This window comes from Mytilus edulis, chromosome 5 (assembly GCF_963676685.1).
Source record: "Mytilus edulis chromosome 5, xbMytEdul2.2, whole genome shotgun sequence".
Classification (NCBI taxonomy): Eukaryota; Metazoa; Mollusca; class Bivalvia; order Mytilida; family Mytilidae; genus Mytilus; species Mytilus edulis.
In genome coordinates this window covers 80,108,876-80,133,518 of record NC_092348.1, presented here as the reverse complement: position 1 = coordinate 80,133,518, position 24,643 = coordinate 80,108,876, and the positions used below count along the sequence as shown (strand labels likewise).

Below are 24,643 nucleotides of genomic sequence, written 5' to 3'. Positions count from 1 at the left end.
AGCATACACATATTTAACCTTCTTATTATATATATTGATGTTTTGTAAACTTCTTACATGTGAAACTTTGTACAAATAGTTTATGCTGCCCCCGCAGATTGTCATCCCTATGTCTTGCATTCTGACACTTTCATCACAGGCGAGACAAAAATAATTGACAATAGTCAAGTAAAATATTAAAACATCATTTATTACGAACCTGTAAATGCTAAATGCTGACATTTAAAACAACATTTACACACAATTGTATAAATATATATCAATATATAAATAGAAAACAATATGGCTATAAAATGTGAGTTCTATAGTATCACAGAATCTTAATATGAATCATGTACCTTATAATTTTACAGTTTGATGAAAAAAAAAAGTTTATAAAATAAAAATAGATGTAAACACAAAATACAAATGTATATGCCAATCTTAAATAAAGTTTATAGCATAAAAATGATATGTAATATATTTGATAAAAAGATTACTACAAACAGTATATTAAAATTGATATTTCCAAGTATGACAACAACTATAACTGTTGTTCTCTGTTTTTAGCTTACGGTGGATTAATTATCATTCGTTGAAATCAATTTTCTTGGTGAACCTTTGATTTTAAATGTTCAAAAAATTACAAATTTTATATATGCTGGTATGCAGACTTTGTTAAAACCACGAAATCAGATGTATACAAAAATGCAACTTTTCTTCAATCAATGTATGATACGTATCAAAAATAAATGAATCCTCAGTATTCAGTCACTTTTCCTGTGGCTGACTGTCATTAGGAGATATGTTTTGGTGCCATTCAAATTGCTTTATTGCAAAAGAAGTAAACACATTTAATTGTTTGTCTTCCCATTTATCTAGAGAAAATGTTATCCTATCAAAAACCTTAAAGACCAGCAAACTACCTCAAATATCTGATAAAAAGAAAACTGGAACTAAATGGTAGAAGTCTTTGAAAATGGATGATAATTTAATGATTTGGCCAACTGTAGAACGTCATGGCATCTATAAAGAGATTACAATAAAGGTTTATCACAACACAAGTTTTGTAACAATCTTGTTTCTCTTTATGGTCAATGTGATATGTTTCTGTTAATATTTTGCCCATTTTCCATATCCAGGTCTAATTCCTTTAGAATTTATAACATCTACAACAACACTATGTTTAAACTCATTCCACTGTTGTTTAAGTTCTTGATTCATGTATTCATCTTGAATTTCATCCTGTAAATAAAGTAACAAAGGGATATAATTCATGTATTCATCTTGAATTTCATTCTGTAAATATAGTAATTAAGGGAGATAATTCATGTTTTCATCTTGAATTTCATCCTGTCAATATAGTAATAAAGGGATATAATTCATTCTGTAAATATAGTAATTAAGTGATATTATTCATGTATTCATCTTTAATTTCATCCTGTAAATATAAGTTTAAAGGGAGATCATTCATGAAGTTTTTACATAACAAATAGGAATCATTAATTTTTTTTATGATAGAAAATTAACATTAAGAACATTTTCTTAAGAATAATCAAGATGATACTACAACTGAGACCAAATATGCAACATTAAATACCAAAAGTTGAAAATATAATAAATAAAACATTTTGAACTTTTTCTATAGCATAATCAAAATGATACGGTACGTACTATATGTGTGGCAAAACAAATTTACTTAAAAGAATCTTGGTGGTTGTGGGCTCAAATTCAAGCTGGGCCAAAACTATCTCTTGAAAATAGTATTAGCTGCTAAGTTACATTTAGGAGAAAGTGCAAAGAATGGTCAACTTGGATTTAAGATAATCTGTCTAGATAGGGTGACCGTGACATGTCTTCCAGCATACTATTACTGTGTGAAGTAGCGCGGATAAAATCTGACTCTGCATGACAATCAATAACAAAATAAGGTTAAATTTAATCCCATTATGTTCTCATTCTGAATATGCATTTAATCTGCCGCTGGACATCAAACGGTCCTCAATCCATCCTAATTATTATCAAAAACAACACACTTACCTTACTAAAACTATTAAATGTTGGTTCATTTGATTGTGTGAACAACTGTATTGTGACATCATCTAGTTCTAAAGGAAAAAGAAACTAATTAAACTACTTTACAGGAAAAAATGTTCTCGCATTTTAGATTTTTCTGTTCTTTTATTTATATAAATACAAAACAAACTAAATTGAAATGAAAAAAGAGATTTGAGATAACATTTTTTTGATGTTTTATGTTCACTGTTCAGGTGCAAAAGGTAATATTTAGTTTCAAAACTATTCTTGACTTTCCCATACCAGTAATTACATTATTTATTAAGGGTGTCACTGTCATTTTTCTAAATTTTTGATAAATGTTGGTACTTGTACAAAACATTGCACACACTGAATAATTTGCAGATACCTCACATTGGATCTTTTTAATGGGACAAAACATTATAAGGAACAAATAGGTGAAATTATTTGTGGTCTATAGCCAATACATTTGCATCAGTTCTCTCCCTTACCTTGGATTCTCTCTGGTTTTATTATCCCTAATGATACATTTGTTGCTGTAACTATAGAACAGGTAATTGGTTCATCCTTTAGAACACTGATTTCACCAAACGATTGTGATACTGTTAATCTTCCCATAACTACATGCTTCATTTTCTTCTCCTGAAATATTTAAAAATTATAAAATAAATAAAGTTTGAGTCTTTAAAAAAATGTCAAAAACATTAAAAAGAACTCAATGAGTTTAAAATACTTATTCTAGTTGTTACTATAAATGAGATAAAAAAATTGTGAGGGATTTTATTTTCCAAATTTCTTAATAAAAAACAAACCTTATGAAGTTAGTTGCATCAATTTTATTTTAAAGGAAGAAAGCTAGCTAAAAAACTAGGTTTAATACACCATTTTCTACATAAGGAAATCCTTGTACAAAGTCAGGAAGTTGTCTACCATTCATTTGATGTGTTTTAGCTTTTGAGGCGTATTATGTTTCCGCAAATTTAGCAAAAATCCAGTTTTACGTAGTAAATTATAGATACTACATTTCCGCATTTTAACCTGTATTTCACCTGTACAAAATGGTAATAATGATTATAAGACTTTATTTTATTATAGTATTTTTTTCTTGATTTGCATTTTATTATGATACTGTAATTCCTTCATCATGTATATTATAAAAAATTTAAAATAACAAAACCAGATTTCTTTGGTATGAAGCGAAGATATTGGAAATTTTTCTGTTTGTTTTGTTTTACCATGTTTACATTTGTGATTTTGGTGCCTTTTATAGCAGACTATTTGGTATGGGCTTTGATTATTGTTGAAGGCTGGCTGGTGACCTATAGCTGTTAATTTCTGTTTGATTTGGTCTCTTGTGGATAGTTGTCTCATTGACATCATACCAAATCTTTGTTTTTAAATCAGCCCTGTCATATTCTTTACTGTGCCTGTCCCATGTCAGGAACATGTAGACTAATTTAGTGGTTGTCGATGGTTCATATCTCTACTCATATTTGATATTTTGTAAAATATTTGTTAAGCATAATTTGACATTTAGTTTTTTAGTTTGAATTGTTTCACACTTTTCATGTCGGTCCTTTCAAAACAACTTTACAGTATCAGGTTTTGCCTGAAGGTTGCCTATAATTGCTTACATCCACTTCACCCTGATTTAAACTCTGGTGAAATATTGGTCACTGGGCGTAAAAAAATAGCAACAAACAAACAACCAATCAATTTACAATAAAAATGAAAAATGGGCATTAGCGACGCATAAAGACGAATAATAATATCAGAATAACCAAATAGTGTTTTAAGTAATATGTTAAACACCGAACACCACCGAAGTACAAAAAAAACAAGCCCCAGGTTTACCTGGCAAACGGAAAAGGCATACATTAAAAATATAAAATGCTGAAATGTACATTAACCTTTAACAAAATCAATGTAAAAATAATGCAGAAAAGAGTACTACAAAAATGCGGAAACGTAGTGCCAAATTGCGGGAACGTAAAACGGCAAGCTTTTGATGTTGCCATAATGGATTTTGATTTGAATTTTGCTTGGAGTTTGGTATTTTCTTTTGTGATTTTATTTTTTGCATCAAGATGTGGTGTAATTATCAGTGAGAAAATAATTGAAGTGAGTAAAAGCAATATTAAGGAACCATTAGGCTTGGAATTTTTGTCATTTAATTTTTTATAAGGGACATGGAAATTAAGTTTGAAAAAAAACTACCATACAAACAAGTTTGTAGGGAGATTGTTCTTAGGTATTTTCAACTTATGTATAATCATTTTCACAATTTGGAAATTTTATTTAGACATTGGTAAAAAAAAAAAATGTTTTTCTTTGTGAATACATGCAAAATACCAAAATAATGTATGAACATGTAATGTTACCAAATATGTATTGTTTATCTTCTTATTATAATGAAACAAAAATCAACCATTTTGAAAAATGTGTTTTTCCTCAAAGAGAGCATTATACAGTATGCATAATTAAAGCAATATAAAGCACTTTATAAACTTAATAAAAATCTTACCTTGTGACCAGCCTTTCCCTTCATGACTTCCACTTGACGTAAAACATGGCACTCTCCTGACTTAATAAAACCAATATATGGTGCTTTATAACCTTCACTCACTAAAACTGTAACAGAATTGTACAAATTATAAACCAATATATCAAAAAAGAGACAGCAAAGATTTAACAGTTATATTCTTTGATACCTACCACCAACCTTAAAATTTCCAGTTTTGAAATTTTACCATTAAACTGACTTCTGTAAATTCAGAAATTATTGTGTGCATTTATTATTACGATTTTGTTAATTTAGACTCATATAATATTTTAAGAATTGCTATATTGAGAAAAATCCTGTTTAATTCATGTAAAAAAAAAATAGTTTAAATTATCGCGATTTTTTGCAATGATTTCTGAATTTACAGTAAATACTAATGTTCAAAATGTTTTTGTCTTACAATCAGATTGCTGAGCAAATCATCATAGTTTCTTTTAGCTTTCTTTGTACTTTTTTAGTCAGAAATTTTTTATTACAATGTATTACCTGGCAACTTTTTTTTCAATGAAAATATGCAGTGTAACCTACACCAAGAAAAGTAATTTGCTCAAAAAGGTGCTAACTCATACCCTCATCAACTTTCAGTGAGATGCGATGTTTTACTACTTCTCAAAGTCCTCACTTTGACTTTTGAGTTGATAAACAGCAAATTATGGTACAGTTTCTTTCCTTTCTACTTTGTCATATGCATGCATGGATTTTGTGTTAAGAATAGATATAAAGAATTACTTTCTTTTACATTACATGTGTTTTTTAATAACAAAATGTTGGTAAAATCTTTAATCAAAATCAGAAGAAACAGCTAATCAAACATTAAGAAAAGTGATAAATTTGCAAAAGAAATGACCTCTGAGGTATAACTTACTTGTATTTGGAGGGAATGAGACCCATTCAATTAATTTGGCCACTTGGACGATGGTCTGGTCTGACCAACCTTGGAATCTACCACAAGTTAACAACAAATTCTTCTTCTCAGAGTTACTTCTAGTATCTATTTGCTGAAAAAAAAATTGTATATTTTTTAATTGTAAATTTTAAAGTTCTGGAGATGAAACAGAATCATATACATTAAGAGTAATGTCTAAAGACTAACAAGTCTTTATCAAAGGAGTTTCATCTGCTCAAAACTAAATGTGTCAGTGCTAAACAGTCCCTACACCTGAATAAGAAAATAAGGTTATTCAGATAACATTTTGGCAACCATAACCAAGTTCATTATTTCAATCACTTATGTATAGATCTATAATTGTTAGGTAAAGATTGCATGAAATGCGATCAAAACTTTATGGGACTGACTTGATGTCTAAATGTTCCAAGGCTGATTACTACCTTTTTCACACACAAAATATAGTGCATTGCGCATAACATTCTATACATCCTATCCATGAACATTACTAGAAATTTATTGATGTAATATGTGCTCAGATATACAAGGCACAAAATTATGTTACACTTGTCAAGAAAATTACATCATTTTTGCAAGGTGAAAGAATCTAATATCTGTTCTAAAAATATAAATTGTGTCATTGTTAACCTCATCCTATGATCCCCTTTTAATGCTGTTAGTTCTAGACTTCAGATAAGTTAAACTTACTGTTATAACTTTAGTATAATCTGTTGATAAAATTTTCAAGAATTCACAGTTTGGCTCTACTGTTTCTACACTGAAAATCCTATAAGAAATATAAACTTTCCCCTTTAGTACATACATATCATTAACTACAAAAAATGTTGGCATACCTGTCAACCTCTGAAAATGAAAAGTCAGGTCATGACCTGCATTGAGAAAAAAAATCTCAGGTCATAACGCGTACGACATTTTGCGGGCTCAATTGAAGAACAAAAATATGTTTACATATAATTTATATAGTCAATATGTATATGAAACAGTTAGAACATGTATACAAGTTTATTTCAGACTATTGTTATATTCCATAGTAGCAGACTTGGCATTCTTTAAAAGAACTGCACTTGGTTTCAGTTCATAGCAATGCAAATGTGTATTCATTTTACAAGAAAGAAGAGCACACAGTGTATCCTTATTAAGATCAGCCCTACACTCTGTAGATATTTTCTTTACTAAAGAAAATGCCCTCTCACTGTCTGCATTGCTGTTTGGCAAAACCAGTAATGTTTTAGCAAGTTTTGACAAAACAAAAAATCTTGGCTTGTTTTCAACTACCACTTTGTTATTTTCAACTGAAAGGGCCCTCTTTACTATTTGGGTGGTTTTAGTTTTTCCACAGGAATAACCTGAAGCTATTTCACAGCTCAGGTAAACAGTCCTACATTTTGACTTTTGGTACATTGAAAAAGACCGATAAAACCGAAGGTCGCATTACTTCTAAATACCGGAAACAATTCCGGTCAGAAATCCGGGTGAAACGGGTAATTTTAGAAATTCCCGGGACCCGCCGGGTAAAGAAAAACTCTCGGGTGAGAGGTGAAAATAACGGGTGTCACCCGCAAAAAACGGGTGAGTTGACAGGTATGTGTTGGACACTACTAAACTGTGGCATGCGTACACCAATTTTCTGTATCAAATCTGTCAGCTGGTAACTTATATTTCCGTTTTTGAATAGAAAGAAAACGTCTTGATTGCATTCAATCAATCTCCTTTTCTTAAGGTGTTTATATAGACATGTAAATTAACAGTTCTCAATTTTCAATTGGTTTCATATTTCAAAATTTAATAACTTTCGACTAATGAAGGAATAGAACTTTTATGCATAAAATATGCATAAAACAGCATTTTAAACCTTGTTATATACCTAACATGTTTGCCCATACATTTTTAAGACGCATACATGCAGAAAATTTTATATTGAATAAACCCTAGTAGATACTGTTAAATGCATTACTCATTTTATTTTGCATTTAGTTTATACTTAATCATCACTCAAAAATAAAAAAAGGCTTTGTTTATTTGTATTTTTGTGTTTCAAGTTAAATTTGTATGGTGATTAGTTTTATTTGCAGGGGAAGTAAGAATTTTTTAAAAAGTCCCAGGAAAAGTACAAAGGTAAAATGCAGCCACTGAAGCCCCTAAAACAGGCTTTACTTTCAAGTCATATATTTTACTCATTGGAATTTGCCAATCATACCATATCGTCTCGTATTTTTTACAAGATAACTAATTCAAAATAAAAAATAAATATGACTTACCTTGATCCAGGTTTTCTTTCAACTTTTTCTAATGTACCAAAGAAATCACCTGGTTGTAACTGAAACATTTGAAAAAATCATTTTCTGTATTACTTGAAATAATTAAAACAAACAAGAACTATTAAATATTTGATTTATTTATAAAGTCATATAGTTATACAATGTTTGTTATACTTGGCATATTGTTAAAGACTGTATAATGCCTTCAAGTCCTGCAATGTTCCATGCATTTACAGTCTATGCCAAACTGTTTGAGAGTTTGTCTGACCGAAAAAGAAATTTATAACTTTTTCTACCATATTTTCAACTAAACAATCTAAAATTTTCTGTTTGACCTAATGATTTTTTGTCTGGCATTTTGTCAGTCAGACAGAGTTTGGGATACACTGCATTTACTAGGGTAGCAATGCCCTTTACTGTTAGACGCCAAAGGGTCATTTAGGCTACTGTTAGTGCAAATTGGTTAAAATTGTCAAATAATTTATTATCAATACCGTTATTTTTGGAGAAAAAAATTTAACATGATTTGTTAAAATCAGTTGATTTTTTTTAACGTCTAATTAAAGAAAGTGAACATTTTATCATCATGCACCAAAAATTACACTGTTGAATAAAATGTATAATAAACAAGATACGAGCCATCCCTGACAGACTCAGCCTGCATGCATAGTCAAGTTAGAGTATATTTTACATTATTTCTTTGTCCTATGAAGTACTTACAACGTCTTTAGATTCCTCTGTAAGTATTGGGGTTGGTGATCTAGAATCTACAATGTTGTCTGGGGTATTCAAATGAGGGTAGGTCAAAGGTCGTACTGAACCTTTTAACACCATATATAAACCATTTCTACCAAATACTGAAATAAAAGAATACATAGTCAACACAACACTGTAAGAGATACATATTTGTAAATTATGATAAGCCCTTGTATCAAGCTAAAAAAAATTACTTTATTTCTCTTTAGAAAATAAAAATTCCTTAATTTTTGGTCCATTATTCTCTGTTTCTTTTATACTAGGGGTGGGGACTCTTTCAGTATTTTTTTTGGTTTTTTGGCCTATTTTTCTCTTTTATGTAAACTCAATTAGACCCTCATAATATATCTAGACTTTCAACAATCTAGAGCTTTACATATAGACATTTGTCTGCTTTTAAAGAACATATCTAGACCTTTTTTTTTGTAACATTTTTGTTGCCTTGTTTTTATGCTTGCCCTTTATTTCTATTTTTTTTATTTATACATAGACCTATATATATAGTTCTTAACTTCTATGTCATTTGGTCTTGGTTGGAGAGTCATCTCATAGGCAATAATATCACATCTTATTTTTATAAAGAGAAAATCAGATGGCTTTTTAAGTTTCACACCTGTATCAACCAGAGACACCAATATAATCCTAAAAGCCCTGCAGTTGGCTGATACAGCTCTAGAATAGCAATTGACTGTATTACACATACAATTTACTGGTACTTCTAATTACAGTCGACTCTCGTTATGTCGAAGTCAGCCGGATCAGAAAAATATTTCGAGATACACGTAGTTCGACTCAAACGAACACCGGAAGTTCGACAATCTAAGGGACACAACTCTTACTTAGCTTGGTAAAGCTAAAATAAATCCGGGTGAATATGGCAAGGGGATCAATATTCTAGTATCAGATCGATGTATTTGTATGTCACAGTCTTTTATTATTATGATGACATTTTTTTTATTTATTCAATTCTTTCAATTAACAAAAAATTTTATGGCTTTTCCAAGAGAGTAATTTCCAATTGATAGTTTCGTTATTCAGGTCGGTTATAGCTGACAAAATTGTTTATTCTCGGATACAAGAGATTTAAAAAAATGTTGATTTCTATTCATTTTGTTTTATCTCACTCTTTCTTTTCAAAAGAAAATATAACAAGATTAAAGACGCCGTTTGAGTAGTTTTTGGGTGATCATCAACGGAAGCCATAATCCTCACTTTATACACACCCAAGCTCATTAGTGTAAATCACAAATTAATTGTTTTTTAAACATTTTAAATACTTTTTCATGAACATTAACAATGTATCACTAATTATTTGTCAAAATTCTATAAAAGATAATCTTAGGTAAAACACTCATGGAAATAGCATGTCATAAATCAATACAGTTGTTAGTGACCGGAAATTTAATAACACGTGTATTGTCAGATTAACTATTCAATCCATTTAAATCCCGGAGGTCCTGTTTTGACGTATGTGTATTAGTTCGAGATAAAAAATGAATTTTGAATGCTTTTGTTAACCTTGGGACCGTAAATTTAGTTTGACTCAACCGAAATTTCGACTCATCCAATTTCGACTCATCAGGAGTCGAATTACATACTTTTGTATGGAATAAAGTTCTGGACCACGTGAAAACTTCGACTCATCCGAAATTTCGAGTCAACCGAGTTCGAGACAACGAGAGTTAACTGTATATAATAAAATATAAATACTGATAACTGCATTACCTGTAAAATCTGTATCCTTCCACTGCTCAAATAAAGCTACAACACATAGTTCCTTAAGAATATTATCTGGAACATTGTCATTGAAAAATCTAAATGTTTTGAAAATTGAAAACATTTTATCATTGTCTGAGGCAGTCCTTTCAAATGGTCTGAAAAATAGTAACATGGAATTAATAAATACATACATGACATAGTAACACATTCTGTACAATAATGTTGGGTCATAGGTAATCTAACAAAAGAAAAAATTCAATTGATTATTTACTTTAAAAAAATAAATTGAAAAACTGCATGTATAGTACAATTAGAAAATGATACCAAAATAATTTTTCTTAACGTTTAATCTGAATGAGCTCTCCTTGTCTTCTCATACTAACAATGCAGAACTGCATGCATAATAAAACTGTCTAAAACATAATGGCATGATCTTCATTAAAATCTTACTATAGAGTTCATTTATTTTTGGAAGTGACATTTGGAAACTGTGTTACAGCAAAATGAATAAATATTGATTTTCTTATTAACCCATGAATTTGAAAGACTTACAATTTCCTGAGAAGTTTTCGTAGAGTATTTAGATTGTCTGCTCTGACAGCCTCTGGATGTTCACTTTTCCTTTCCTTGTGTAACAAAGGGAGATAATCCCTGATGTCATGTGTTATCTCATCTATTGGATAGTTCTTTTTGTCTCTAACAGCTCTTAATTCATCGGTTTTCTTTCCTGTAACAACCAAATTAACTTGTATTCATTTTTTCTTACTTTATTTGATACTTCTAAAAAGATAGCTATCAGTTATTCTCGTTTCATGGCTTTTAGTGCAATTAAGACAGTATTGCGATGTAACAAACCATTGAAAAAACAAGCATAGAATGAATTTGTATGACGACAAAAACATATGATCTGACCATATATTCATATTATGGATTTGAAATGTTTCAAACTTCTTTCAATATATGTTTACAGACCATAAACACAATAATTGAAGTCTACAGATTGTGTAAGTTATATTTCCCTAAATGATGACGTTATAAAAGTTATAGACATTCAAAATAAACAGACATTCAAAATAAATGTTCAGGAAAGTTAAAACTTTGTATTTTATGCTGACACATTAATATTCTTTATGTTCCTGCATGTCTCATAAAATTCAGAATCCTGTAATCCAGTGGTTGTTGTTTGTTTTTGTATTTATCTGGTTTCTGTTTTGAATTTTACATTAAGTCATACTGGGAGCCTTTACAGCTTGCTATAAAAATGAATTTTGCTCATTGTTTAAGGCTGTACAGACTGATCTGTAGATGTTTGCATCCTCTTCCTTTGGTCTCTAGTGGATAATTGTCTCATAGGAAATCATATCACATTTTATATTAAAATAAACGATATCTCTGCCCACTACATTATTCTCATATATAATAGGTTTTTTTATGAGAAATCTTCATGAAAAAGAAACAAACAATCTTCACCATTTTCAAATACTAACTTGCACAAGAATTATTGTTTTAAGCAAATTTTTATCATACAAGTTTTAATGAAAAATCATGAATCAGTACAGATGAGGCAAATGTCCAATTTTAAACAATATCTCTCCTTTTTTGGCAAATTTTTCACATACAAGTTTTAAACTAAAAATCCTGATTCAATCTAGTTCTCCAATGTGGTGAAAAGTACATTTTACAACATGTTCTAAGACTTAATAATTAAAATAGTTTCAAAAATATTGCTTCTATGAAATATAAATATAATATTTCAGGAAAAAAACCAAATGATTATCTCCCTTTGATATTTTAATCATATTATTTCGTCGCTGGGCTTCTAAAATGTCGTATATGACTTTTTTGGCTAAAAACACTTTTTGACACCAATGGTCTGGGCAGGAGGAAATCTTTGTTATTACAAAATAGCATGCAGTTATACCAATCAAAATGTGTGAAATAAGACATATTACAAAATTGCCAATGTCAGTTGTTTGTAAAGTTTGCTTCCAAAATGTTGTATGAAAACTTGAAAATCGTTGTAGAATGGCTTTGGGAAAAAAATAATTGTACATTTCTTTATTTCTGTGAAAATAATTTAAGTTCTTGGATAAACCAGAAATGTCAAAGTTTTTATTTCACTGCTATTTACAAAAATGTTCAAGTTCACATACGACATTTTGGAAGCATGCATTTTGCCAAAATTTTCAAAGCCTATTTTGGAGATATTTTTTTCTTGAAAAATTTGTAATTTACAACATTTTAGAAGCCCAGCGACGATTTGTATTTCTTCTTTATCATTGCAGTTTTGAATAATTGGTAGATATGATCAATATAATGTTAATATATAATAAAGTTACCTGTTGCATTGTGGGTAATACTCATCTGTGACGAAAACTTATCTACACTGTAACAAACATGAATAGTATGCAAATTTATTAATGGTATAAAACTGTTGCAATATATACTGCTACTTATTCTGATATCCTAGAAGCACTCTATTACAGATTCAGTACTTGAATCAAGATTCATATATTTTGTACTTAGTTCTGGCTTGAATTAATTGTTTTTTGATTGTTTTGTTTTTTTCCATATTCATTTTATAAGAACTTTATCTTTTTCATTAATTGTGCTTATTATGGATTGTTGGCATCTTATAACAATGCATTTTACTGTTCTAATATAATAATTGATTACAGTAGTACATAAAACAGGAACAAAATTAATTCAGTAGAACCTCGTTGTGTCGAAGTCAAAGGGACTGGACCAAAGTATTCGACTCATCCGAGGTCGAGTGTGTTGTCAAAAATTTTGAATGAAATACGGTATGAGATTTGTGTAAACTAGATACAATGAACAGTGTGCCTTTTCCATTCAATCTCCATTTTTGGTCCTTCATAATAATTAAAAATACAAGTACAGATACAAATCAATTTACAAAGGTCAGTCGCAATAAATCATGAAATCACACGCGGCACGAAATAAGTTCTGAACGGTTTCTGATGAGGTCGTCTGCTTTACATTAAATTATCATGAATTTATTATAATTGTCCTAATCATTTTATCTATTGTAATTAATGAGTTTTAAATCTAACGATTCGTTTAATCTCGGTTTGGGTCATTTAAATTCGTTTCGTTTTTACCTCAAGTGAAAAATGTTCAACACACTAACATTCCCCTTGAACGATAAACAAAGGTGTTAATTAGCGGCCACCATAAACATGTCATTTTAACTGTTTAAACAAGTATGTTTACTCAGCTTTAATCTCTTTTGAAAATGATAAGTTGACATAAAAAATACATCCGACTTAAATTTTTATCATCATGATCATCATGATCATTAGGTCTGCATCTTTCGAAAATTCTTACTTTCGAAGTTTGAGACTTCGGGGTCAATTTTACTTCGACGGGACTATAAAATTTACTCAACTTAACCGAGTATTGGAATCAACCGAGTTCTGAGTTCATACTCATCAGAGATAATTATGCATTGATCAAACGGGAATTTTACCAGAACCGCGAAATTACTTCAACTCATCCGAGTTTTCGACACAACCGAGTTCGACACGATGAGGTTCGACTGTATTTGTCATACTATATAAATATTTTCTTGATACACAAAGTATAGAATATCGTCTTTTGTTTTTATATGAATAAAATAGATGTGTAATACATTTTATTGAGATACAACCATACAACCCAATAATATGATAAAAAAATCTACAGGTCAATCATTGGTCTACAAAAAGTGTCTACACTAAAACTTTCAATGAATAAATCATGCTATTTTACACATGGGGTAATTGATTTCAACAGGACAGTGTGAATTTTACCTTTTTTTGGACTGTGCATGAAAAATTCTTTTGCTTGGTGGTTTGGCAAAAATTTCTTTGTAATTTGTCATAAAGGTTTCATGTGCTTCTTCAGAGCTCTTCTCATCCTCTCTGAAATAGATTGTACACAGTATATACACATGATATATAATGGCAAACATTCATTTTTTTTTTTTAGGGAAATCAAATAGTTTTTGATCAGGCAGCAAACAAGTTTATCAGTAGACAAATGAAAAGAGCATAAAAGAACATACTATGAAAATCCACACGAAAAGCACTTAATTGTAAACGAGCAGTGTAATATTGTCTCTTATCCTGCTTTTGACTGTCTTATAATATTGCGCAAATACTTTATTAAATTACTTCCATTATGTATCACATGCCATCTTGACATCATACTCTTAAACTTAGTAACAACAATAAACTGATTTAACATAACAATAACATATAGACGTAACAAGAATATGTACCCATAGGACATGATATGCTCAACTAACACTATCACATTTCCGTGTTAGGTAAACCATGATATCTAAGAAAGAAAGAAAACAACAGATATGAAAGTTTCATGAAATGTGTAAGATGCTTTATATCAAGATGGGGAATAAAAATTGCTGAGAATCAAATCTGCACCCTTTCTGTCAAAATCAATAGGTCACGACAGATTAAAATGTGGAATGCTGATTACGCATTGACTCCTGTTACTCTTCTTGCTCATAAAAGGGATAATGTGATTTGTCTGAGAATGTGAACAGAGACAATTGTATTTATAAAGTTCTTTTTAAATTGATTCTGTATTAAATATATATAATTATACAATATCGTAGATAACACGTCTTCAACTATCAAATACCAGCTAGAGAGTTCTCTTTCTTGTTTAATGATTATTACCTTCCCTTCAATCCTTCAATTCCACATAACATTTTTAACTTTTCATAATCAATTGTTGGAGCAGGAATATCTTCATGCTTGTGTGCTAAATTGAAAAGAAAAGAAAGCAATGTTTAAAAACAAATTTATAGTGTAGTACAATTTCACTGTATTTTTTTGTAGCCTATGGAAATACATTTTTGTACTACAATGGTACTAAAATGCAATATTCTATATAATTCATATTTCCAGGGGCAAGACTCTTTTAAAATTTATTGATCAGCACTTCATTTTTGAATATGTCCTAGACAATGTAGGAATAACTGTACGTATAAACCTTTAATATAAATTCCATAAATACATTGTACACTTGAGAGCATGTACAATGCAGTTTTCTTTAGAAATTACATTTATAAGGGACAAAACTCATAAAAAAAGGAGAAGGACTGATACCAAGGGAAGCGCTCCTGTCACACTTCAGCCCCTCTCCCCCACCTCAAAAGTCAGTATACCATTATGACTCTCACACACTGTATACCCTAGCTACAATTCCTCTCTAACCATTATGGATTTTTAAGTTAGGCGCCAATGTAACAGAGGAGCATGATTTTATTACAAAATTGCTTATCTTCATTTAGGTCTGAATCCAAGGACCTTTGTGGCAGCGCGTAAACCGACTGAGTTAAGGCAACCGCTTATGGCTGACTAAGTATCTACTATACTATTAAAGGAAACAATCCCGTCACATATGAAGTCACAACTTCCATTGAAAAGGCATGCATGAAGTAATATGAGGTACAAAAACATACATGTATGATCCAACCATATACTTCTACCAATACGTGGCCACCGTCAATAAGTTGATTATTTTGCCACTTTTGAAGGAGCATTTAAAATTTTGACAAGAAATAAGTATTAATTAAGAAGAACTTGTGCCATACATCATATGTACAGTGAATTAAAAAACATCTTGGAGTTGATCTAGTTTATTATAAATTATATATTCAATTTTATTTACATTTGAAATATATATATTTTTTTAAAAGCATATTTCTTACTATCTTTGGGTTTCTTTCCAAAATGAGCAACCCATCCTGGCTTTGAAATACTTTGTTCAACTTTAACAAGAGCCATTTTTAGAAATACTAATTCTTTCCAATCCAAACGGGCACCTGCTTTTTGTTTATGCCGCCATATTGTTTACAAAATTGTCCAAGCAACGAGAATATTTTCGGATTATACCTAACATAAATATGATTCTTATTATTAAAAAAAAAACATTTGAAAGTAATAATTACTTGAATAAAATTTGATAATGAATATTATGGTAAAAATAAATGCGAAAAAAATATTCAACATTAAACGTTCGTGTCGTTCCCCATTATGGCTGAGTTCCCAAACGTTGGAAACCACTGTTCATTTGAAACTTGTAAACAACTAGGTATGGGCCGTATGAATCGTAGGAAAAAAGTAACATATTTCTGTTTTTAAAAAACCAACAGCCATGATGAAATGTTAAAACATATCCCCAGAAACTGAGAAAATCTCATTATAAGTTGATTGTTCTTTGTTTACATCCAGCATTGTCCAGTAGCAAGTATTTCATGCATGTTTAGGAAGAAAACAAATTACCAATAATACAACATAATTTCCTGTGATATGGGCCAAGAGGAATGAATGACAGGGCTTTCTTGGAAAACAAATTTGGAATTATAATGGATATATATATAGTGTATTATGGACATAATTTTGCTGTACTACATCATGTACAGGTAGTCTAGTCCAAATAATTATGACGTCTGGCAAGGCTATTTTAATTTTTTTCTGGGACGCCTTTTATAGAAGAACGTCATAACTATTTGGACTAGTACTAGTCTTATTTTTTTTGTGTTCATTTTTTGTACATAGATTAGGCCGCTAGTTTTCTCATTTGGATTGTTTTTCATTTGCATTTCAGGGCCTTTTATAGCTGACTATGCGGTATGGGCTTTGTTCATTGTTGAAGGCCGTACGGTGACCTATAGTCATACCTGCAAACTTTCACGATTTAGGCGTGTACTACACTATTTTGACCCTTTGTCACGATTGCATGATCGTGATCGTGAAAAAACATCTACATGTAAAACATGATTTTGTGAAAATCTACACGAACTTGTGTTGTATTCATCTGTGTGTTAGTCAGAATTGTAAAAACGTGAACATGGCAGGTGATTTTTCACCTTCAATGAGGTTTTTACACAGATAAAGAATTAAAGCATGGCTGATTTGCAAAATTCAATGATGCAGTACTACCATAAAGATAATAAATAGTAGTTTATTCACTAATTTATTGACAATCTTTTGACATTACACTAACTGTTACATCTGTTATTTATGTATTCAATTAAATTACAAAATCATTTAAAGTACAATGTACTATTCTTTATTTTTCAAGGACCAAACAAACAGGTTTGGAACAACCCCCACATGATGGATATCCCTTAAATGAGGGACTATCCCTAAGTAATAGCCTAAGACAAGGGGTCATTTTACTACATGTATTGTAAAAAATAGAATAGAAACATTTAGACTTTTTAACTTGAAAATGGAAAAATTCATTATAATTTATATTTGGAACAACTTCTTTAAATGAGGGGTCCAATTTTTGAAAATTTTGAAAAATAAACAAGTTAAAGTCCAAGAACACTTCAAAGTTCTTGTACATGTGTTGACCATATATAATACCAGATAGATCATAGGATGTATAGTTCCTTGGGGAAAGATTTCTTCAAATAGTATGAATATGTGCTCATTTGTAGTTTAAAAAATGGGTTTTAATGTCCTTACATTGAGGGGTTACCCTAGGTGTTGTTCCCAATCTGAGAAAGGTCCTTCTTCGTGCATAAATTTAAATTGGAAATGTCAACAATCATTTTATATCCTTACACATGAAAATAAATCCTGGGGTTATCATGGTTATAGCTACATGTTCCTCTTTTCTACTGATATAATAACTAGAATCATGCAAATAAACTTAATAAAAAGGCTTGAAAGCTCATCATACAAATATGACACTTTTTCTAGTCCACAAAACAGCACGCACAAATTATGTCTCAAAGAATTGTAACCTTTGAAATTGTCGCGCTCAAAAAAACCCATGGGCACTTTCAAAAGTTGGCAGGTATGCCTATAGTTGTTAATTTCTGTGTCATTTGGTCTCTTGAGGAGAGTTGTCTCATAAGCAATCATACCACATCTTCTTTTTAATTTATGGACATAATAGATAGAAACTGCCTTTAAAAATGAAAATCCTCAAACATTATCATAAAAAGACCTTCAACAATGTACAAAAAATGAACAAAAAACAAATATGTATCACATCAACAAACGAAAACCACTGAAATACAGGCTCCTGACTTGGGACAGGCACATACATACAGAATGTGGCAAGGTTAAACATGTTAGTGTGATCCCAACCCTCCCCTAACTTGGGACAGTGGATGAGTGGTGTAACAGTACAACATAAGAACAAACTATAAAAATCAGTTGGAAAGGCTTGACTCATCACATGGATAAAAATACAAATACTACAAATACAAGACGACTTGGCTGGTACTGCCACATCCACTTGTATCAAAAATTATTAACTTGTTCATCCCAACAACAAAAAGACTCTAAGTTCAGATCTGAAAGTACTCACAGTTATTGACAGCTAGTTGAAAGCCACTAACAACTAATAAAAAAATTCATGCATCTCAGACTAAATTATCAATTGTGTACTACATCCAATATCCAATGGATTTAGTGTAAAAACAGTCCTTGCAATGCCAAGATACAGGTATCAACAGATTGTAGATCTATGAATGTGTATATGACTATATGTATATAACAATAATATTTATTATTTAGTTTGCTTTTAATTCATCAGTTTGTATTTAAACTTCATTTACTTGTGATTTTTATTTTTTAGATTTCCTGTCATTTGTTTGTGACAATTGTACAAAAACCTTTTGGTAAGTTTTTATTTTTATTTTTTTTTATTATTCTTTACATATCTTGACATTTTAATCTGAAAAAAAGTGCTTTAAAGTAAACTGTGATATGTATTATATATATATAAGAAGATGTGGTAAGAGTGACAATGAGACAACTCTCCATCAAAGTCATAATTTGTAAAAGTAAACAAACCATTATAGGTCAAATACTTGAAAATACAGAGCCTTGGTTCATATCGAACAGCAAGCTATAAAGGGTTGAAGGTTCCCTCAAAAAAATATCTTCACTTTAAAACAAACCTGAATTAAAGTCTGTTAGAAATAGGACTGAATTGATATGCCTACACAACAAATCTAAAAGATACAGCGAGAATTATTTTGGTAAGTCACGAGGAGGTCAATAGATTAGTTGTTCTTATGGCGGCGATGATAACACAAACCAGCTTGATTTTGTAAAATTTTTTATTTTCACTTCAACAATGTCATGAATGTTCAACTTCATTGTAAATTCCATAATCAGGATAATAAACAGAAAAAATTCATCTGAATGATAATAAGATAATTTTGCTGTTAATTTTTTTTATCAGAAAGCAAATTTCATGAAATTCATTTTTTTTTGGTTTAAACCAAAAAACATATAAACGTGTATAATTATATTCATGTGCCAGGCCAACTCACTGACACAAATATTCAATTTACATGTGATAGAGGTTACTGGTGGGAGAATTAATTAAATGATCTCCAATTTATAGAATTATATTAAAGGATTGAACGTCATTTCAAAGGAATTTATTGGTGTATAAACTAGACCAAGTCAATAACAAACATCATAAAAGTTCTTTTAAAAGTTTATGAGTGACTTGGTCCAGTTTATATACCAATACATTCCTTTAAAAAGGCGTTTAATCCTGCAATTAATAACTTGATGTATTTGTTTAAAAAATTTACATTGTTATTTTCAGTTTAGAACACAAGTTTCCTGACACACATTCCTGTAGTTTAGTAAGTATATAATTGTTCTTAAAAATTGTAAACGTATACATATAGGTATTGGATCAATATTTAGTCATTTGTTGAGTGTCTGTGTTTTTTATGCCCCGCCGTAGTGGAGCGGGCATTAAGTTTTACCCTTGTCAGACTGTATGTCTATCCAAACATACATCTCAAACTTGGTTTTTGTTCTCTAACTTTATTTTGCCTTTACCAAATGTTATGAAACTTATTCACAATGCTTCTTACCACATAATTCAGATCAAATTCAAAATTGAGTGGCTATACTTATAATGTTCTTTAGTTATGCCCTTTCCTTTGTCTAACTTGAATTTGCCTTTACCAAATGTTATGAAACTTATACACAATGCTTCTTACCATATAACACAGATCAAAATTGAATTTTGGTGGTGTCATTTTTACTGTTCTAGAAATATGCTTACTTTAAAAGTCCTGACCAAAACATACCCTAACCTGAAATAAATAACAGGATCCCCTCTGCAAGATGGTATACAGCTTTACCTGAGGTTGTTAAAGGCATGTAGGTGTTGCCCTCTTGTTAGTATTTGGTTCTTTTCACAGCCATTTAATACCAGTATATTGTTTAACTGATTTAGTGTATAAACATCTTCACCTGACCAAGAATAGTAGCTTAGGACGGTGTGCAATGCTAGATTTAGATACTGTGGATTCAGAAATCATTATGATGTTTTTATTAATGCAGATAATATGAATTGGGTAGTCTTGCAAAGATTAAGAACTTGCATTCTGATATCAGGTACAAATATCTGTTTACAGATTTTAATGAAATCACAGTGATTAATCAAGAATTCTTGTCCATTCTAAAAAAATCGCAATAATTTGTGAATTTACAGTATGAACATTTCAAGTTTGGTCGACTACCAGTATATATGATCAGCAATGAATGATGTTGACACATTGTATCACATTTTGTGTTTTATTTTTCAGGAATTTGCAACATCCACAAATAAGAAATATGAAGGTGTCAGAAGTTATAATTGTGTTTATGATAACTGTGATAAAAGGGAGCTATTGCCAGTTGTATGTGAGAAATGTCATCTAAATTTCTGTTTAAGGTATGTTCTATTTATGAATAAAAAATAAATCAGGTAAAAACTACTAACACAGATTCCCAGCAACATGTGGTAAGAAAAATAGTCTTTAATAAGATGACAATTAGTAATTATTTATTTCAAATGATTCAACTGAAGATAGAAAAACTACAACCAAATTAATTTCTTAATATGTAAATAATATGACAAAAGATGCATTTGTCAAAGTTTCTGGCTTGGATAAATATGCAGCAGGGCTTTAAACATTTTTTTTTTATTTCAACTAATATTCCTTCCTAGCCTTATCTAATAGGTGATCAATTAATATACATATATGCATTTTGAAGATAGACACAATATGTTACAGTAATATGACAATTGAAAAATATGTGCATTATCTCCTCAATATTATTGTAGCCACAGACATCCTCAGGAACACAAGTGTACAAAGTTAGAAGTAAAGGAGGAAAAATGTCAAACCGCTTTGCATGTACAGAAAATTCTTGGTATGTCGATTAATAATGGGCAATAAGAATTATATACTCTTCACCATCATGATCAGAAACACAGAAAAAATTAGGAATGAAGGAATGAATTTTATAAACAAATGAAGATGAGAATGGGTTTCAATATTGCTGGGCAAATCTGGACAAAAATTGTTCCTATGATAGTACTGAATTCAATGTTGCCCTGGTCAAACATTTTGCTATGAGCATGTAACATGCTGTTGATTGACCTGATCTTCCCCTTAGGGTTTTTCAGTTTCAACATCAGAAATGTTTTTAAAGCATTTTGATAAAAATAAAAATAAAATTTGACCACCTCCAAGAATGAAAGTATGTAAAGTATACTTATACTGCTTAAAATGACATGACAAATGATTTACATACTTGTTAATAGTATGCATAGTAGGGTCATTGTTAGATCGAATTAAATGAGAATAAATTTATATTTGTCTTGGTTTTTTTTCAGAATCAAAACAATCAAAGCAAGATGGTAAAAAACCAAAGAAAGCAAGTAAAACTGCTGCTAAAGTAGCTCTGATGAAAATGAAGATGAAAGCTACTGGGGAGAAAGGCACTCCAGAAACAGAAAAAGTTTATATATTGATATATCTACCTAAAACATTGTCACTTGCAGCAAAACCTATGTACTTCTCAAAGGTCTCTGTTCGATTAATGTATTATCATTATTGTCCATGTTTTGAAAGATTCATTTAAGCTCTTGTATATCATTATAAAGAAATTCTATGGATTTTTTTACAAAATTTATATAACAACCTTATTCAGACTTGAGATTAAAATAATTAAAAGACACCTACAAAACTAAAGCTCCATTTATTATGCCTTGAAAGAATCTTAGAATGACAGTTTGGGGCATTTTTAAGATGTCCCCTTCAAATCATAATTCTTTACTGAAAATATTAGTTTATTCTCAAGTGCCTCAAATTCTACATGTAATTAAGCTTTGTAAATCATACATTTTATATTTTAGGACATCGAAAAATCATTCTATATATACAGTTGTTAAAAGTCCTTTGGTTCTCTTGGAACACAGCATGAAAACAGTAATTCCAAATTTTCATTAAATTTTTTTTCTTGTAAGTCATTGCCAGTAGACTTATTGAGTATTGAATTATAAGTTTTTGACTTATAATAGAATAATAAAATATTATGTTTCAGACATGGAGTTTTGGTAGAATTATAGATTTTGTTGCCAGTTCTGTTCAGATGAAAAATGAAAATAACACAGGAAGCGAAAAGGTATTAACATAAAGAGCACAGTTTATTGCATGAATTCCTACTTAATGTTTACAACCAATGGGGGCATATTATCAAATTTTACAATTGGAGGCCTCAATTCCATGGTGGTTTATGTACATTGTAGCTGTCTAATAAATACTTGGATAGGGTGCTGAAATTCTAAATGGTAAAAGTATGTTGAAGTCATGACACTTTAATTTGCAAAAATGAAAATACAGCTTGATTTATATGTTTAATTATAATTGCTGAAGGCTATAGTGGTTTACAAAAAACTTCTTATTTCCTCCTAGGAAAAAGAGGACAGAAATCAAATTTTTTTTTTTTTTTTTTTTTTAAATATCAGATCAGGCCTAGTTTTGTCACATTCAGGCTCAGCTCAAGTCCTTATGTCTTACCTTGAAAGTTGCTAAGGAATATGTGAATCCTCCTATAAAAATAATAGGATGTGGTATCATTGCCATTGAGATAGCTATCCACAGGAGTCCAAATGATGTAGATAAAAGCAACTATAGGTCAGTGTACAGCCTTCAACAATGAGCAAACCCATACTGCACTGTCAACAAAAGGCCCCATCATGACATAATGCAGAAGAATTAAAATAAAAAACTAAATTGCCTGATTTATGTACAAAACAATTACCAGGGTAAGGAAAAACAAATATGATGGACACCAACCAAAGACAATTATTAAATTACAGGCACAGAAAAAATGTTGTGGGGATAAACATGTGTGTGACCTTATTTATTTTATTTATTAAAAATATATCTTATAATTTCTTTTTACAGAAATTAAGATTATTTAACCATGAGAGTGGGCAACTATTACCTATGGAAAAAACGTTAGACTCATTGTTAAGTGAAGAAGTTATATTTAGTGGATCATCAGTGGTACTGGAATATGTTACCACAGAATGTTCTCAATTAGACAATACAGAGTACTATAAAACATGATACAGCTCACAGTTATAGGACCAGGATTTTATTAACTGAGGAATACTTGTTTTTTCCTGAGTTTCATCAACATGCAACAGTGAAAAGATGAAAGCGGAAGTGAAAGAGTAATAGACAGACCATTCTAAAATAAATCTTACTACATTAAAAAATGCACCTTATTCTCATATTAGGCCATCACTGTTTATTCCATGAAACATAAGAAGTTGAATCTTTTGAATAAAGTAAATTTTATCAAAGTTTCAGATGTTTATACATTGAGGCATTTCAGCGATACCTCATTGATGGTACAAGAAATGTCACCAAAAGTCTTGAGACATTGTGAATATTAGTGAAAAAGATTTTGATGAGACGTTACGGATAAAACATACTTTCCTGTCTGAATGGCAGTCCTATATTTAAACAAGAATGTGTTACATAGTTTAGAGTTATCTTTTCTCATCACTTGGCATCCTTTGTCTGTCATCATCAGTTAACTTTTACTAAAATCTTCTCTGAAACATCTGAGACAATGTGACCAAACTTAGCCACAATCTATCAAATTTTAAAGTGTCCAATAACCTCCCCTGTCAACTGGAAATGGCAGACATGACTATAAATAAATCATTGGGGTAAAATGCTAGTTTTGTCTATTATTTTGATAAATACTTTAATAGAGGAAATCTGACAGGGCAAGTATGTTCAGAATGTTGGATCTACCTGAATACTTTCATTTACATCAAAATGAAAGATGGCATGAAAAGGAATTCGAACCCTACTGGGTATGAAATGGACTTGAAATCTATATCTTCAAAGGTTTATCACTTCCTTTGATAGAATCAAGGATAGTTTTCTTGACAAAGCTTGTATCACAAATACTGAAATTGGTGTATGGATTGATTGTTAGGTTTATGTTTGTCTGGCAAGGTTCACCTGACCTTGACCTTATTTTCATTGTTCATTTAATTATTTGGTAATATGCAGTTTGATAACTGTTCTCAGATACTGTAAGA

The 24,643-nt window shown here is 30.4% G+C and overlaps 2 protein-coding genes across 3 annotated transcripts; one reads left to right on the top strand and one right to left on the bottom strand.

The window, feature by feature from the left end:
- Positions 1–169: 169 nt before the first annotated feature.
- Positions 170–16,122, bottom strand: LOC139525499 (cyclic nucleotide-binding domain-containing protein 1-like). Of its 2 annotated transcripts, XR_011664906.1 has the most exons (15): positions 15,960–16,122; positions 14,923–15,007; positions 14,032–14,142; positions 12,559–12,605; positions 10,772–10,946; positions 10,226–10,374; positions 8,465–8,601; positions 7,745–7,803; positions 6,174–6,252; positions 5,445–5,577; positions 4,541–4,647; positions 2,508–2,658; positions 2,020–2,087; positions 665–1,224; positions 170–598 (listed from the first exon to the last, which is right to left on the bottom strand). XR_011664906.1 is itself a non-coding variant. In XM_071320884.1 (14 exons), the coding sequence occupies exons 1-14, from the start codon at positions 16,033–16,035 to the stop codon at positions 1,093–1,095; spliced, it is 1,509 nt and encodes a 502-aa protein (XP_071176985.1). In that variant the 5' UTR covers positions 16,036–16,122; the 3' UTR covers positions 170–1,092. The 2 variants fall into 2 exon arrangements, 1 of the variants encoding a protein (XP_071176985.1); XM_071320884.1 differs by having other exon boundaries at positions 170–1,224.
- A 124-nt stretch (positions 16,123–16,246) lies between these two features.
- Positions 16,247–23,890, top strand: LOC139525498 (AN1-type zinc finger protein 1-like). Its single transcript, XM_071320883.1, has 8 exons — positions 16,247–16,342; positions 18,851–18,893; positions 19,838–19,877; positions 20,835–20,962; positions 21,356–21,444; positions 21,911–22,101; positions 22,621–22,701; positions 23,487–23,890. Exons 1-8 carry the CDS (start codon positions 16,285–16,287, stop codon positions 23,649–23,651), a joined length of 795 nt encoding a protein of 264 aa, XP_071176984.1. The 5' UTR covers positions 16,247–16,284; the 3' UTR covers positions 23,652–23,890.
- Positions 23,891–24,643: the final 753 nt, after the last annotated feature.

What these genes read in the sequence shown, in the direction of transcription:
- LOC139525499 (XM_071320884.1), bottom strand. Translation starts at nt 16,035, where the DNA reads ATGGCTCTTGTTAAAGTTGAACAAAGTATTTCAAAGCCAGGATGGGTT. An exon ending in TGGAAAGAAACCCAAAGATA is followed by an intron (nt 15,008 to 15,959) that starts GTAAGAAATATG and finishes TTTTCAATTTAG; the next exon opens with CACACAAGCATGAAGATATT. An exon ending in CATGCACAGTCCAAAAAAAG is followed by an intron (nt 12,606 to 14,031) that starts GTAAAATTCACA and finishes TGTTTGTTACAG; the next exon opens with TGTAGATAAGTTTTCGTCAC.
- LOC139525498 (XM_071320883.1), top strand. Translation starts at nt 16,285, where the DNA reads ATGGCTGAGTTCCCAAACGTTGGAAACCACTGTTCATTTGAAACTTGT. An exon ending in AATTGTACAAAAACCTTTTG is followed by an intron (nt 18,894 to 19,837) that starts GTAAGTTTTTAT and finishes TGTTATTTTCAG; the next exon opens with TTTAGAACACAAGTTTCCTG. An exon ending in ATAACACAGGAAGCGAAAAG is followed by an intron (nt 22,702 to 23,486) that starts GTATTAACATAA and finishes TTCTTTTTACAG; the next exon opens with AAATTAAGATTATTTAACCA.